This window comes from Dipodomys ordii, unplaced genomic scaffold (assembly GCF_000151885.1).
Source record: "Dipodomys ordii isolate 6190 unplaced genomic scaffold, Dord_2.0 Scaffold2, whole genome shotgun sequence".
In the NCBI taxonomy this organism is placed as follows: domain Eukaryota; kingdom Metazoa; phylum Chordata; class Mammalia; order Rodentia; family Heteromyidae; genus Dipodomys; species Dipodomys ordii.
Genome location: NW_012267218.1, coordinates 20,648,354 through 20,665,218, shown reverse-complemented (window position 1 = coordinate 20,665,218; position 16,865 = coordinate 20,648,354). Strand labels below are relative to the sequence as shown.

Genomic DNA, 16,865 nt, shown 5'->3' with positions numbered 1-16,865 from the left:
CCCAGGCCCAGAGTTCAGGCCCCATGACCGGACCCAAAAAAAAAAAAAAAAAAAATGGAAGTCTAAAAGAAATCAGGCCAAATTTAATTAAGATTAGCCAGCTGACTTCTAAAGCAGAAACAGTATTTATCTCTACCCTTGGTTTTACTTTAAAAAATTACCCTCCATTTTGACAGAAAAACTATGCCACTAGATTACTTTAACTAACTAAAAGCTACAGAGAACCATTTTTAAAATGCATTAAGAGCTGGCAGAACAGTTTAAAAATGGCTACAATTCTCCGACATGTCTCCCATTGGGGAGGCGGAATCTTAATTCTCCATCCCCCTCCATATTTGACTAGCTCATTAACAATAGATCTGAAAAGGTTGTGGAGTATCAGCCAGGTTCTACTGGAAAGCCTGTTCTCTAAAGTGCCCTTCCTGGGTATTTAGCCCCATGTCAATGGAAAGGACACACAAAGGTGTACCTGTTAACAGCTGTGGCTGAACCTGGCATCCAAGTCACTTCAGCATGGTGACATGTGAAGGAAGAAGCTGCCAGTTGACCCAGCCCCCAACCATCCAAGTCTTCCCAGCACTTAGATTCTTCCAAGCTAGCCCCAGACACAGTGGAGCAGAGAAGCCTTCCCTGCTGAGCTCTGACCGAATTCCTGACCCACAGAATCTGTGAGCATAATAAGATGGTTGTTGTGTCGCGCCACTAAGCTTTGGTGGTGGCTAGACAGGCAAATACCTGGAAAACCAGTACGGAACACTAGCCTTTATCTTATTATCATATTTTACCTTCTCACTAGGTAGCATCAGTGATTACAGATAAGGCATTTATCCAGAGGTAATGTAACAAGGCCAATCTATGCTCTAAAATCTTGGGCAAAGAACTTATCCAACATTAACTTACATAGGTTTTTCTTTTCTCAGTCACTTAAATCTGTGCACAAAACCAGTAAGATAAATGTACCTCTGAAGTAACTCAGTAAATGGCAATGCATCTGCTGTCTGTGTCTGTCCATGTGTCTCTGAGTATGTGTGTACACATAAATACTTATCACAGATGGAAGCACATTTTCAATGACACCTTATCAGCGAGGAGATGAATTTGTGGCTATTGTAAACAGAGAATTACTCATAAGGCTCCAGTGCTATGTTTCAACATTAATGAAATGTTTTCTTCCTGAGGAAATCAATTCATGAAACTGAAAATGACCATATTTTGTTATTTGCAAAAAATCCCTCCTAAGATACACAATGAATTCTGACTTAAAGAGTCCTAATCAAAATCAGACATACTACTGTTGTATTATTATTCAATGCAATCAAATCAATTCTTTACTATTAGAAAACTAGAATGGAGAGCTCAAGGCTCATGGGCTTAGTCATTTACAAGAGCCACACTGACTTTAGAAATGTTAAAAGAATAATATGTATGGGGGTGGGGGGAAGGTGGAGGGAGGGAAGAAGGAGTGAAAGAAGAAAAAAAGGAAGAGAAAAGAAGGGAGAGACAAAAGAGAAAAAGGAAGAAAAAAGAAAGGGAGAAAAAGAAAGATAAAGAAGAGAAGGGATGGGGGGAGGGGGGAGGCTGGGAAGGGATGTGAAGGGTAAACAAAGGAGGAGGCGGCAATGCTTGGTAAGAAATGTACGCATTATCCTGCCCATGTAATTGTAACCCCTCTGTACAGTATGTTCACAAATAAAATTAAATTAAATTAAAAAAAAAGAAGAGAAGGGAGGGAGGAAGGGAGGGAAGGAGAGAAAGAAAGATACACAGGCAGGCAACAAGTAAAAATATAATGATTCTATTGACTGGTAAGAAAACTGTTAAGTTAAAAAAGCAACAAAAACTTAATTGCTGGTTTTTTCTTATAACTGCAGTCAGCACTGCCCTCTGCTGATGTAAAAGTCAAATATCAGAAAGTGAACATCACACTGTTCGTTTTAGTATATTTAAGCTGTCTAGTTCACATACAAATCCTCTCAAAGACAATGGTTGGTGGAGCTTTGTTTTTGTTTTTTGTCAATTGTGAGGCTTGAATTCAGGGCCCCAGGCGCTCTAACACTTTGAGCCACAATACCACACTTCTAGTTTTCTGGTTATTAGAGAGATGAGTCTCATAGACTTTCCTGCCTGGACTGGCTTTGAACTGTGATACTCAGATCTCAGCCTCCTGAGCAGCTAAGATTCAGGCTTGAGCCACTGGTGCCTGTTTGGTTATCTGTTTGAGACGAATCTTGCTCCATAGCCCAGGATGACCTCAAACTATGTAGCTCACTGGGGTCTCCAATTCAGTCCTGCTATCTCAGTGTCTTGAGTGCTGAGATTATAGACACATACCTGGTAATGACTCTTTTAAAAGTTAAGGCCGGACTCTGGTGGTTCATGCCTGTAATCCTAGCTACTCAGGAGGCTGAGATCTGAGGATCAAAGTTCAAGGCCAGTCTGGGCAGGAAAGTCCAAGAGACTCTTATCTCCAATTAACCACCAGAAAAAGAGAAGTGGTGCTATGGCTCAAAGTAGTAGAGCACTAGCCTTGTGCAAAAAGAGCTCAGGAATAGTGTCCAAGCCCTCAGTTCAAGCTCCACAACTGATCCAAAAAAAAAAAAAAATTAAGTCAGGCATATTTATTCATGAAAACAGCAGTTCTTAAATACGCTATTAATAAAATACCATTAGTTAAATACATCTTCACATAAAATTATGCAATTCAAGAAAGACTGTGAAGGAGAGAGAGATGTGGGTCTCATCATCTGTAAGAGAGCTTGTACAGTTCTCAGAGTGTATGTACCTAACACAAAAAGCTGTCCATGGAAACCAGGGCTGCATATACCTGAAGCCCTGCCTCTTAGGAAGCCTAACTCCTTATTTTAGCGGATGGTTGGGGGGGATGGATCCCTACAACCTTAAACAGAAAGAGCACATTTGGCTGGTAAGTACTCACTAAACTCAGGAAATATTTCATGGGAAAAAGACTCACCAAGACTGGTGCCATCCTGCCCCATAATGCACTTCATAGAGGTGATGATCTGCTCCACCACAGGTGGTGACATGGATGTGGCATACACGGCACTGTGAGAATGCGTTCGCAGATAGTCTATCAGCTCCTGGGGAGTCACAGAGGCAGACAATTAGAGGTGATTATTGAATTCACTAACAATGTCAATGCCTTCCTTGCAGGTGCTAGTGAACACGTCCTTTTAATGGCCTGGACATTAACCAATACTTAGTAAATTCCTGTCAACAACTGGGTCAAAAACCTGGCAAAGTCTTTAGGCTCTGTTGTGCTCTTTTAACTAAAATCAAAGTATTTCTCTAAACTTGGAATGGTGAGTTAAAGTGTTGGATTGTCTTTGTAGATAGAATGATTCTTTGCAATATTATAGAAATGTATCTGTGTCTCACCCTCTGTTGCAAAGCCTATCCTCAGACCCCTGAATAACACTGCATTAGGTGCATGTTACTCAGTGGCACAGGTGCTTGCCATGCGTGAGTCCCTGGGTTCCATCTCTAGTAACAACAAAAGTGGTTCTCCAACATCAAACTTAAAGGCATCCGAATATTCTCCAATACATGGAGATTCAGAAAGAAAAAAAAAGTTGACAGAAAACCAGTTAGAATTTCAAAACAATTGAGGGCATATCCCTATTCTCTGTTCTCTTTTTGGCATTACTGGGATTTTTAAAATTCAGGACCTCACACTTGGAAGGCTGGTAGTCTATCACTTTGAGCCACATCTCCAGCTCTGTTGTGCACTAGTTATCATTTTTTCTTTTATGACATTCCTGGGGTTCCTCAGAGCTTCCTTCTCTTACTTGGTTTGCTAGCTAAGGGTTGCTGGTCTATCACTTGAGCCAGTCCAGTCTGGTACTGTGCTGGTTACTTGGAGATGAAATTTCATCATGAAACCATGATTCTCCAGGTCTCAGCCTCCCAAGTGACAAAAATTACTGGTGTAAGTCACCAGTGTCCACCTTTACTGGTTATTTTTGAGATAAGATCTCACTTCCTATTTGGGTATACTTCAATCTGCCTACTTTAGGCTTCACACAGTTGCTGGGACCATATACATGTGCCACTTTGTCCAGCTTCTCTTTGTGGAGATGGGAATCTTTCTGTCCAGGCTGGCCAGGAACAGTGATCCTCCCAATCCCAGCCTGACAGGAATGTACTGCTACGCACAGCTTTGGGTTGAGAAAGAATCTTGAATACTTTTCTTCCCCGGCTTGCCTTAAACTACGCCTGTTTTCAGTCTCCCAACTAGCTAAAATTGTAGGCGCGCACCCCACTGGCACACAGCTTTTCTCATATCTTTTAACTTCATTTACATCGTGAAATAAAATGTGCATCTAAGAAGCTTATGTACCACCAGGCATGGTAGCACTTGCCTATATTCCCAGCACTTGGGAGGCTGAGGCAGGAAGAACTTGAGCTTGAAGACAGACTGAGCCAGCCTGAGCTACATAATAAGATCCTGTCTCAAAAGTCAAAATGAAGCTTATGTACCAAAACCAAATAAAGAGACACAACATATAATCTGGTACTTCTAAAATACCAAAAATTGTACCCCAAAACTCAAAGTAAAAATAGTATTAGACTTAAAATCATCTCCCAGAATGTAACTTTTTCTATTCATTCATTTACAACAGCCAATCTTATCAAGATGCAAGTAACTTTTCAAAGTGAACCTCATCTTATTAACAAAAAAGGTATAAATAAATTAAGAATAAATATATCAAGCCCAATTAAAATGAGATTTCCCCAGAAGACAACCAAATATTAGGAGATTGTTCTTTAAGACTCCCAGTGTTGGGCTGGGAATGTGGCTTAGTGGCAGAGTGCTTTCCTAGCATGCATGAAACCGTGGGTTCAATTCCTTAGTACCTCATAAACACAAAAAGCCAGAAATGGTGCTGTGGCTCAAGTGGTAGAGTGCTAGCCTTGAGCAAAAGAAACTCACTGCCCAGGCAGTAAGTTCAAGCCCTAGGACTAGCAAAAAAAAAAAAAGACTCCAGTGTTGACTTTCCCCCTCTGTGCCAGTACTGGGGCTTGAACTCAGGGCCTCATACTCTCACTAGGCTTTACTGTTCAAAGCCGGGGTTCTACCACTGAGCCACTTCCACTCCTGGCATATGGCTGGTTAAGTGAAAATAAGAGTCACTTGGATTTGTCTGCCTAGGATGGCTTCAAACCTCTAACCTCAGATCTCAGTTTCCTGATTAGCAAGGATAATAGGTTTGAGCCACTGGCACCTGGTCCAATGTTGACTTTTAAGGAGGAATCAAGAGTATCTATAAGCATATACTATGTGCTACATACAAATATATGACAGATTTTGCTTTGGTTTGTTTTAAATGTTGCAATGAGGTATTCTTTTAAAGATATAGGTATATACTGTAGTTTTGGAGCTACACCCCAGGGCCCTTCTGTACACATACCAGGCAAGAGTCCTACCACTGAGCTAAATCTAAATCCCTGGTCCAAGGTTGTTTTCTTTTCTTTTTTTAAAAGTAACAACTTTTTAGAGATACATAACATATACCATCACAGCCTCCATTTTAAAGTTTACAATTCAAGGACAGAATATTCACATTGTGTAACTTTCACTGCTATCTAATTTTAGATTTTCATCACCCTAAAAGGAAACCTTGTACCCATGAACAGTCACTTTCCATTTCCCCCATCCTCTCAGCCCCTGGCAACTACTAATCTACTTTCTGTTTCTATGCCTATTCTGGATAACAGACAAAAACAGAAAACCAACATATAATAAGTAACCTTTGTGACTGACTTCTTTCACTTCTCATAATGTTTTTAAAATGCATATGGGTTATACTCACACATTAGTTTTTAAACCCTTACTACAATATTATAAGCTAGTCATGCATATTTTACTGATAAAAAAACTGAAAGACCTCACAAAGCAGAGAAGCACTCAGATACAAGGCTCTGTATCCATCATTTGTGCCATGCTGCACTGATTCTTAGCTACCTCAGAGTTCACGTGAAAAAAAATTTTTTTTTGTCAGTCCTGGGCCTGAACTCTGGGCCTGGGCGCTGTCCCTCAGCTCTTCAGCTCAAGGCTAGTGCTCTACCACTTGAGCCACAGCCAACTCCTGGCCTTTTCTGCTTATGTGGTGCTGAGGAATTGAACTCAGGGCTCATGCATGCAAGGCAAGCAAGCACTGTACCACTGAGCTACCTTCCTAGCCCTTCACTTGAAATTTTATTTTTTTATTTTTTATTTATTTATTTTTTGCCGGTCATGGGGCCTGAACTCTGGGCCTGGGCGCTGTCCCTCAGCTCTTCAGCTCAAGGCTAATGCTCTACCACTGGAGCCAGAGCGCCACTTCCGGCTTTTTCTGTTTATGTGGTGCTGAGGAATCGAACCCAGAGCCTCATGCTTGCAAGACATGCACTCTACCGCTGAGCTACCTTCCCAGCCCCATTCACTTGAAATTTTAAAACTGAAAAATACAATCTTTGCAGTACTCTAGAGCTAGCAAAGTCTCTTTTCTTCCTGTTTTTCATTTACTCACTATATCTGAGTCCAATGGGAAAGCAAATGGTCTTTATTTCCACTGGCTTCCATGACAACCCCACCACTTTCAGCTTGTGAACACAACCCAAACCCAACTGAGACAAACAGGAAACACTAATGTGTGTTCTTCCACAAGCGTATTCTATATTTATAATATTTAGAAAGAAGCTCAAATAAGGAAACAACAATGAACATAATCAGTCTTTAGCCCCGTGGGGCTACATCAGAGTCATGCATCAGGCAGCTGAAGTAGGAAGAGCATTTGGCACTAATTGAGCCACAACAATTCAGGATCTCTACACCTCAGTTCAGGGCTCCATTTGCTAGACAGTTACCAAGTCCCTCAGCCACTCTTGTCTCCTCTAACTGCTTATGTTGTGGCCCATTTACCTTCTTGCCTCCAATGTATCCACCAGAAGCACTGAAGCTCTTTGTAAATGTCCCCATCATCACGTCTACATCCTCAGGATCCAGGCCAAAGTAGTCCACCACACCTCGGCCAGAAGGGCCGAGGGCCCCAATGCTGTGAGCCTCGTCAAGGTACAAGTATGCCTTGTATTTCTTCTTGAGGGCAATCACTTCAGGAAGGCGGACAATAGAGCCCTCCATGCTAGCAAAAACATTTAAAAAAATACATATACTGAAACCTTTTAAAGTTAACAATTGGATTTTTTTTGGTTTGGAGTTTATTGTTTTTCAATTGAGATGACAATACCACCTGTGGTTTTATCTTTTGTTTGTTTTGTACTGATACTGGGGCTTGAACTTTGGGCCTCGAGCTCTTGCTGGTGCTCTACCTCTTGAGCCATACATACCTCCACTTCTGGCTTTTTGCTTGTCAACTGGAAGAGTCTCTCAGACTTTTCTGCCTGGACTGGCTTTGAACTGTGATCCTCAGTTCTTAGCCTTCTGAGTAGCTAGGAGTACATACAGATGTGAGCCACCAGTACAAAGCTGTCAACCTGTGATTTTAAACTAACAAAAAGTTGGATGGCTAGGCAGAAGTCTAGAGAAAAGGAGACTGGATCTTTTAAAATAAGTGCCAGTATATAATTAATCTCATTTTAGATATTTTTTATTTTATACTACATTGTAAAGGCAATTCAAGTTGTACAAAAGAATAAAAACATGGCTGGGAAGGTGGCTCAGTGGTACAGTGCTTGCCTTGCATGAATGAGGCCCTGGGTTCGATTCCTCAGCACCACATAAGCAAAAAGAAAAAAGCCGGAAGTGGCGCTGTGGCTCAAGTGGTAGAGTGCTAGCCTTGAGCTGAATTGCTGAGGGACAGCACCCAGGCCCAGAGTTCAGGCCCCATGACTGGACCAAAAAAAAAAAAAAAAGAGTTAAAAAAAAAAAGAATAAAAACATTAGGAAATGGCTGGGTACCGGTGACTCACGCCTGTAATCCTACTCAGGAGGCTGAGATCTGAGGATTACAGTTCAAAGCCAGCCTGCGTAGGAAAGTCTGTGAGACTCTTTAAATAATCACAGAAAAAGTCAGAAGTGATGTTATGGCTCAAGTGGTAGAATGCTAGCCTTGAGTAAAAGGAGCTCAGGGACAGTGCCCAGTCCCAGAGTTCAAGGCCAAGACTGGCAAAAAAACCAAAACCCAAAACATTAGGAAGTAAAAGAATAAAGCCCCCCCCCAAATACTCTCTTCCTCTCACCCCCTTCTTTACTGGCCCAGGGCCCTGCCAAAACTCAAAAATCTTATGTTCTCACTTTGGCTTTTTTTTACCAAGTCTGGTGCTCTACCATTTCAGCCACATTTCCACTTCCAGCGTTTTGCTGATTAATTGGAGCTAAGAGTCTCATGGACTTTTCTGTCCAGGCTAACTTCAAACTAGAATCCTTCGATCTCAGCTTCCTGAGTAGACAGGACTGTACGCATGAGCCACCAATACCTGGCCAAGGAAACTATTTCTTACGACAAAGTGTAATTATTTTGTTGTTGTTTTGGATATAGTCATGCCATGCAGCCTACGTTAACCTCCAACTCAAGATCCCCCTGCTTCAGCCTCCCAAGTGCTGGGTTGACGCTGGGCCTTGTCATTTGTTTTAACATACTATATGTAAACACCTTCTACAAACAGTATAAAACTAAAGAATTCAAACTGAAAGGGGAACTGGTGATTTGTAGTAGATATACAGACAAAAAAGCCTACTGTGTTTCCGTGTCAGCTCTGCACCCAGGTATTTAAACAAGTTATAAACACAATGTCCTTAAGTTTCCAGAGGAGGCGAGTTTACCATTCCTTCTGCTTAAACTTCAATAACTTCACAGACCCAAATCACAAAGATGATAACAATAAAGCAAGATTACCTATATATTCCTTCCACAAGAATTAGGATTTTCTTCCAGGGTCTTCTTGTGCGAGGTTGACCATAAACAATGGCATCTTTTAATAGCTTCTCTAGGCTTTGCATATCTACAGCACACATACAAAAAACTATGTTACAAAGCATCTTGCTTTTTCCTAACTTTATTCCAAAAATGCAAATATACATTTTTATCTCAGAAAGTGTATTAGATAGCAAAAGACAATTAATATAGAGTTGAGCAGAAAGGCAAAATGGGTAAATGTATTGCCATTTCAGTAGAAATCTAGACATGTTCTATATTATCAACATAATCAAATGAGGATGGCAGCTAATAGCTTCAGTTGGTAGCTTATAAAATTATTTGTTTCATGCTAAAGACTCAGACTCTTTAAGTTGACCCTTTTGTGTCTTTATCAAACTGTATCTCTAATCCTAGTTGTGACTGTATCATTATAGATATATGTATTTCCTATAAAGTAAATATGGGAAGAACAAAGTTCAAAGTACATGCTCTGTATCAACATAATCAAATGATGATGGCAGCTGATAGCTTCAGTTGGTAGCTTATGAAATTATTTGTTTCATGCTAAAGACTCAGACTCTTACTGCAGACTCTTTACCATGCAAGCTTGGCAATCAGTTGAGACTTCATCAGCTATGCATACAAAACAGTTTGTGTGGCTCTGTGTGTCCTTAAGGTGGTCCACAGGCCTAGGAAACAACTTGGTTTGTTTTAGCATTAATGAGGATCATACTTTGAAAACCACCAATGCTTTTCAAAGCCATCACTAGGGACTACTTATTTAAAATATTTGCTCTAAAATGAAAACCTTAAAAATCTCCCAAAAATCTATGTCATATTAACTCTCATGGTAATATTGATAGGAGATACTTCATCATAAGGTGTGACTATTGTTAATCACTGAAGAAGAGGGGTTTTCACAAAATTGTATGATTTTATCCTTTTCATAGTAGTACTGATCAAAAAACAAGGAAATAGAAACACAGGACAAAAAACACGGAGCAGAAGGCTACCTGTGTTATGCTTTTCTTGTTGACAACAAAATAATCTGCACACTGCTGACAAGATATAGAAGATATTCCCCTTCAGCAGTAAAACTGTCCCCTGCCCAGCCTCTAGTCTTCACAGAGGGTCAGTGTATGGCAATCAGCAGAAGATGAGTAAACTATTCTCGTTGCTTTAGTTTCCCATGTTTACATGCAGAAAGGAGGGGGAAAATCAATGCTAATTCAAAATCTTAAACAAAGGAAATAGCTATAATGGAATGTTTGATTAATATTATTAGGAAAATAAAATTCTACTTTCTCCCATCTTTTTTTTTTTTTTTTTTGGTCCGTCCTGGGGCTTGAACTCTGGGCCTGGGCGCTGTCCCTCAGCTCTTCAGCTCAAGGCGAGCGTTCTACCACTTGAGCTACAGCGCCACTTCTGGTTTCTAGTGGTTTATTGGAGATAGGAGTCTCACGGTCTCTCCTGCCTGGGCTGACTTTGAACCACGATCCTCAGATCTCAGCCTCCTAAATAGCTAGGATTACAGGCATGAGTCACCGTCACCCGGCTCTCTCTCCCATCTTAATGCCTCCCAAATTCCTTAAACAGGTAATATACCACAAAACTTCCAGAAGAAGGTATAATTGAAGCATCTTATGATCTTGGAATAAGGAAAAAGGCATTAAGCAAAAATCTGAAAGTCGTAAGACAGCAAGTATGACACATAAACATGTTAATTAGCCTGTAGAGTAGGACACTAAACATAAAGAACAGTACAATAATAAAAAAGGACAAATATAAAGGCCTCTTGCAATCAGTAAAAAAATGGTCAATTTATAAAGTAATATCTATTAAATACAATACCTATATAAAAAGTTTTCTACACTTAATGAAATAAAAATAAACATATTACTAATTTTATATTCAAGAACACTTAAAATGGATTCATAATAGCCTGTATTGGCCAGTGAGGTCACCATTATGTTATTGTACAACGCAATTTGAAAAGTATCAAAAATATACATCATAAACTAAGTGCTAATAGCTCACACTTAAAATCCTAGCTACTCAGGAGGGTAAGAGCTGAGGATCCAAGTTCAAAGTCATCTCAGGCAGATAAATCTGAGACTCTTATCTCCAATTAACCACTAAAAAGGTTTGAAATGTAAGTGTAGCTCAATTGATAGAGTGCCAGTCTTTAGGAAAAAAGGCTGAGAGAAAAATACGAAGCCCTAAATTCAAGCCCTGGTTCTAGCATTCAAAAAAAAAATCCCCTATACTTTTCATCAGGTATCTGAACCTGCTATCCACTAATCACATGACTGTGAAACGTGGTACTATATCCAGTAGAGAAGCTTAGAAACAACCCAAGGTTCAAATTGAGGGGCCAATTTAGTTTATGGCACATCCAAACACTGCTACATTCATTAAAAGATATGGCACAACCTACACTCACAATGTATTCTTTATAATTTATCCATGTTTAATTGGGACCCACTTAAATAAAAACAAAACACTGGTCTTACTAGATAATGTAGACAAGAAAAAGAAAACAAGGAATAAAGAAGGTTGTTACCATTCATAATCTTTCCTTCCAGAGGTACAGACCTAACATTTTGGTATCTATTCTTCTAGACTAAGACTATATATACATACTTTGGCAAAAAGATATTAAATATACGATTTGGTGATCTTCTCTCTATATATGTGTTTCAACTGTGAAAAATCTTTTTAATAAACAGATATTCCTAAATAGGGAGCAAGAATTTTGGCTTTACCAACAGCTGCTATATATTTTTGTATTTCACAGCATCTGTCTGTTATACTCTAAGTACTGGTTAATCTATAAAATCTCTTCACTAACCAATCAGATATCCTTAACATTAGGGATCCTGGTTTATTTATTTCAAAACTCTTAGGAAGTATATTTGAACAGGAAAACTCAAAAGTCAAATAAAAGAAAGACATTATAATTTACGTAATGGACTCCAACTTCCTTTTTTGAGACAAGATCTTGCTGAGTACCTGAGTACCTCAAACTCAAAATCCTCCTGCCTCAGACTCCTCAATGCTGGCTTTACTAAAATTACAGGTATCAGCCAACATACCCCATCTTCAACCTCTGTTTTATTCTAATGAGGAAAGAGTAACTCCCTCACCCCCACAAAGCCTACTTAAAGAGTTTTACTTTTAAAAGATTGGACCAAGCAATACAGTAAATGTTCTGGAGGAAAAAAAGCTGGGGGAGAGTATGAGACCCTAAATTCAAGCCCTAGTACTAGCATTAAACAAATTATTAATATAATCATTTAATTAATATTAATTATGAACAATTATTAACATAATATTAAACAGGAAGGCCAGTGATTAATTCCTCTACAAACTTACTGTTGTGTTTGAAAATTCGAATGGTTGCTCCTGACAGTCTGGCTCCTAGAACCAGTGACGCGTGGTTCAGTTCATCACTCAGAATCAGGCAACCCTGAAAAAATTACAAGCACAAGAAGGTAAACTGATGCAGGAGAAAGGCTTAGTGAGGCAAACTACAAAAATGCCACAAAAAATAGTTAATAATTATACCCCAATAAAGAAATCTTATACCTAGGTATAACGTTCATAATAATATTTTAGGCAAAGACCTTAGAAGTTAGATAAGGGGGCTGGGAATGTAGCTTAGTGGTAACACTGCTTGCCTAGCATGAATGAAGTCCTGGGTTCTATTCCTCAGTACCACATAAACAGAAAAAAGCTGGAAGTAGTGCTGTGGCTCGGAGTCTAGCCTTGAGCAAAAGAAGTTCAGGGACAGTGCCTAATCCCTGGGTTCAAGCCCCAGGACTGACAAAAAAAAAAAAAAAGCAGCTAGATATGAACTTCTAGACTATTTAATATCTTCAGGCCGACAGACTTAAATATTCACATATATAGAAACAGGTCCTTATTTATACCCCAAATCTAATAGTTCAGGTAGTCTTGAAAGGTTTAGTTTCTTTGATATGACAGAAATTCCATTTGAGTTTTAATGTGATATACGATTTGTGTGGAAATTGGCAGCTTGAGGGTAACACCCACAGAAATGCTATTTTCCTCTAACTACTTACAATATTCAGAGTCCAGAGGAAATTATAAATATAAAACCCTTATCATGTGGTGTATAGGCCTTAGTTTTACCCTTAAAATCTCTCAACAAACATTACCACATAAGTAGGAGTTTCTACTAAGGAAACAAGAAAAGGCTGTCATCCTTGATTATTTATTTCTTTTCCTATTTGTATTCTTTCATCTCTAACAAGTTCTTCAACTTGTAAGATACGAATTCAGATACAGGTTTTCTCTGTTAAAAGTGGCTTCACCAAAGCTGGGCACCCGTGGCTCACGCCTGTAATCCTAGCTATTCAAGAGGCTGAGATCTGAGGATCACGGTTCAAAGCCAGCCCAGGCAGGAAAGTCAGTGAAACTCTTATCTCCAATAAACCACTAGAAAACCAGAAGTGGCGCTGTGGCTCAAGTGGTAGAGTGCTTGCCTTGAGCTGAAGAGTGCAGCTCTTGGGACAGGGCCCAAGCCCAGAGTTCAAGCCCCACGACCAACCGAAAAAAAAAGAAAGAAAGAAAGAAAAAAGGCTTCACCACGATTGGGGATGTAGCCGAGTGGAAGAGTGCTTGCCTAGCCCTGGATCCAATCCCCAGGACCACAATAAAATAAAATTGCATAAGAAAAATGGCCTCAAAATACCTGACTAGATTAAAAAAAAAAAGATGCAGAGGGTGTACAACATGTTCCCATGAGAAGGAAGGAGAGAGAGGAGATATACAGGTAGGTCTGTCTATCTGTCTATCTATGGCTGTATCTCTATCTATGCCTATTTACTATAAAATAGTCTTACAAAGATACTTCAAGTTATAATAGTTATCTGTTGGAAACTTTTTGTTGTTGTTGGTCGTGGGACTTAAACTTAGGGCCTAGGCACTGTCTCTGAGCTCTTTTACTCAAGGCTAGCATTCTACCACTTTGAGCCAAGGCTCTACTTCCAGTTTTTTCTGTTGCTGTTGTTTTGTTTTTTGAGGGGGGAAGATAACAGTCTCATAAGCTTCAAACTGCAATCCTCAGTTCTCAGCCTCCTAAGTAGCTAGGACTACAAGCATGATCCCCCAGTGCCGGCTGTTTGAAACTTTTATTGTATATATAGCTTTTATTATGAAAAGATAATAGTTAAAAGTATATAAAGGCTAGGTGCCGGTGGCTCACACCTGTAATACTAGCTACTCAGGAGGCTGAGATCTGAGAATCGTGGTTCAAAGCCAGCCCAGGCAGGAAAGTCTGTAAAACTCTTATCTCCAATTAGCCACCAGAAAACTGTAAGTGTCGCTGTGGCTCAAGTGATAGAACACTCACCTTGAACTGAAGAGCTGAGGGACAGCGCCCAGGCCCAGAGTTCAAGCTCCATGGACCAGAAAAAAAAAAAAAAAATATATATATATATATATATATAAAGACGCTGAATGCTGGTGGCTCATGCCTGTAATCCTAGTTATTCAGGAGGTTGAAACCTGAGGACTATAGTTCAAACCCAGCCTGGGCAGGAAAGTCTGTAAGACTCTTATCTCCAAATAGCCATTAGAAAACTGGAAGTGGTGCTGGCGCTGTGGCTCTAAGTGGTGAAGCACTAGTCTTGAGCAAAAAGAGCTCAGGAACAAACAGCTCCAGGCCCTGACTTCAAACCCCACAACAAACAACAACTCAGCTTCACACTTGCTAGGCATGCTTCCACTTCAGCTACACTCCCAGACCTTTTTGCTTTTAGTTATTTTTCAGGTACGGCCTCACTTTTCTTACACAGGCTAGCCTGGATTGTGATCCTCTCACATAGCCTACATAGCTATGTTGACAGATACCTATCAGCATGCTCAGCATTATTGCTGAGATGGGAGGAGGGGTGTCTCATGAACTTTTCACATGGACTACATTCAACCACAATCCTCCTGACCTCTGCCTTCCAAGTAGTAATTACTGGTACAAGCAACCAGGCTCATATTTGACCATTTACTCTGTGTGTGTGTGTGTGTGTGTGTGTAATCATCAGAATGAATCTCTTTAAAATTATATATGAAATGAAGACGGCAAAGAAACATCTAAGGGACTAGGTAATGGCCATGGTTCTACCAAGAAAGCTCCAACTGGTAGAAAGTACTATGAACCCAAAATCTGTGGTAGAAATATCTATGTAAATTATTGTTAGTCTAAAGTTAACAATAAAAAAATTGCATACATGAGGCCCTGGTTCGATTCCTCAGCACCACATAAGCAGAAAAAGCTGGAAGTGGTGCTGTGGCTCAAGTGGTAGAGTGCTAGCCTTGAGCTGAAAAGCTCAGGGACAGCACCTAGGCCCTCAACCAAAAAAAAAAAAAATAATAATAATAATTATGTAAAAACCAAAAAGTTAACAATAGCCCTTAACTGGGTCTGAATGCTTCTCAGAACTAAAGAAGATATGTATGAGGGAATCATAGTGACAATGTCTTACTTTGCCAACAAGAGCAGGAATGTTCATTGAATTTGTTGCAAATCCCATGCCATATGTCATAGCTGCTTCTACTCCCAAGAACGATGCTACAAGTTTCTCTAGTTCTTCATGTTTATCTAGGTTTCCTGTATAAAGAAGACAGTAACAAAGTCAATGTCACAAAATCCTGTAAGTAAGAATTACTCATTATAAGAAACTGGTCCATGTGTGGCCAACTTTTTCAATTATGTTGTATGAAAGATTCAGTAGATGAAGAGTAGAAGCTTACAAAAAACACAAAGGCTGAAGAATCCAGAATCAACACACCTGATGAAACAGGGCTGCCTACTATTTCATATTTGTACATGCCAGTCCCAGCTCCAGGCCCTTAGAGGCTAGCAAAACAGCTTCTGTGCTTTCAGTCATCTATCATGTAAAACAATGTAACTGGCTTCATATAAAGAGAGGATCTGTGGAAAAAGATGGGCACTGAAGACAAAAAGACGGGGGAGGGGGAATCTTAACTAGCCCATACCTAACATACATCTATATCTTAGCTCAGGATCTAGAATGTAAGTTAAGCCATCTTGGACACTCTATCCTCAGTAATAATGGCCTACGTGAACGCACACTCACCTGAGAATCCATCAAGCTCTCCACAAACTGCAGAATACCAAGTGAATATATTTTTATTGCTTTAAGCCACAAAGTTTTGGGACAGTTTGTTACACAGGAAAAGGTAACTTTAAAAAAAAAGTATTTTCTCCTATTAAGAAGGGTAAAGAACCTCCCTGGAAGCTAAAATTGTGGAGAATTGTGATTTGACTCTAGCCCAGGCAGAAAAGTTTGTGACAGCCTTTCTCAAAAGAGAGCACATGCAAGTGGCACATGCCTATTATCCTAGCTAGGATGAAGATCCTAATGTAGACTGCCAGGAATGTGCCCAGACAGAACATGGGGCAATCCCAAGAATAACCAACACAACCTGCTCACAAGTGGCTCTCACTTGTAATCCTAGCTACTCAGGAGAGGCTGAGATCTGCAGATTGAAGTTCTAAGCCAGGCCAGGCAGGAAAGTTTGTGAGAATCTTATCTCCAATTAAGCATTAAAAATGTTGGAAGTAGCGCTGTGGCTCAAGTGGTAGAGCATCAGATTTGATGCTCTAAAAGGCTCAGTCTTTTAGAGGCTCTGAATTCAAGCCCCAGAACCAGAAAGTAAAAAAAATTAAAAAAGGACAGAAACATGTCTCTATAGTAGAGTTACCAGTCTAGCAAGTACTGAGGACCAAAACTTGAACCTCAGTACCATGAAAAAAAGTAAAGATACTGAGAAAAAAAAAGATTGTTAAACTCCAGTGAGTGTTAATGGGCAAGAGGTTTTATCAGGGGAATGAAAATGTTATAAAATTAGGCTGTGGTGAATGTATTACAAGTGAAGTATACATTTTAAATGGGCAAACTACATAGTGTATGAATATTAATAAAACTTTTAAAGAAGAAACAA

The 16,865-nt window shown here is 39.7% G+C and overlaps 1 protein-coding gene across 1 annotated transcript in view; it reads right to left on the bottom strand.

Moving 5' to 3' along the window:
• Positions 1–16,865, bottom strand: part of Sptlc2 (serine palmitoyltransferase, long chain base subunit 2) — a 113,365-nt gene that overhangs the window by 49,361 nt on the left and 47,139 nt on the right. Inside the window, exons 5-9 of the mRNA XM_013017303.1 lie at positions 15,383–15,507; positions 12,252–12,345; positions 8,856–8,961; positions 6,923–7,142; positions 2,972–3,098 (exon numbers count right to left, since the gene is read on the bottom strand). Of these exons, the coding sequence (XP_012872757.1) occupies positions 2,972–3,098; positions 6,923–7,142; positions 8,856–8,961; positions 12,252–12,345; positions 15,383–15,507 (672 nt within the window). The remainder of the gene's footprint in view (positions 1–2,971; positions 3,099–6,922; positions 7,143–8,855; positions 8,962–12,251; positions 12,346–15,382; positions 15,508–16,865) is intronic.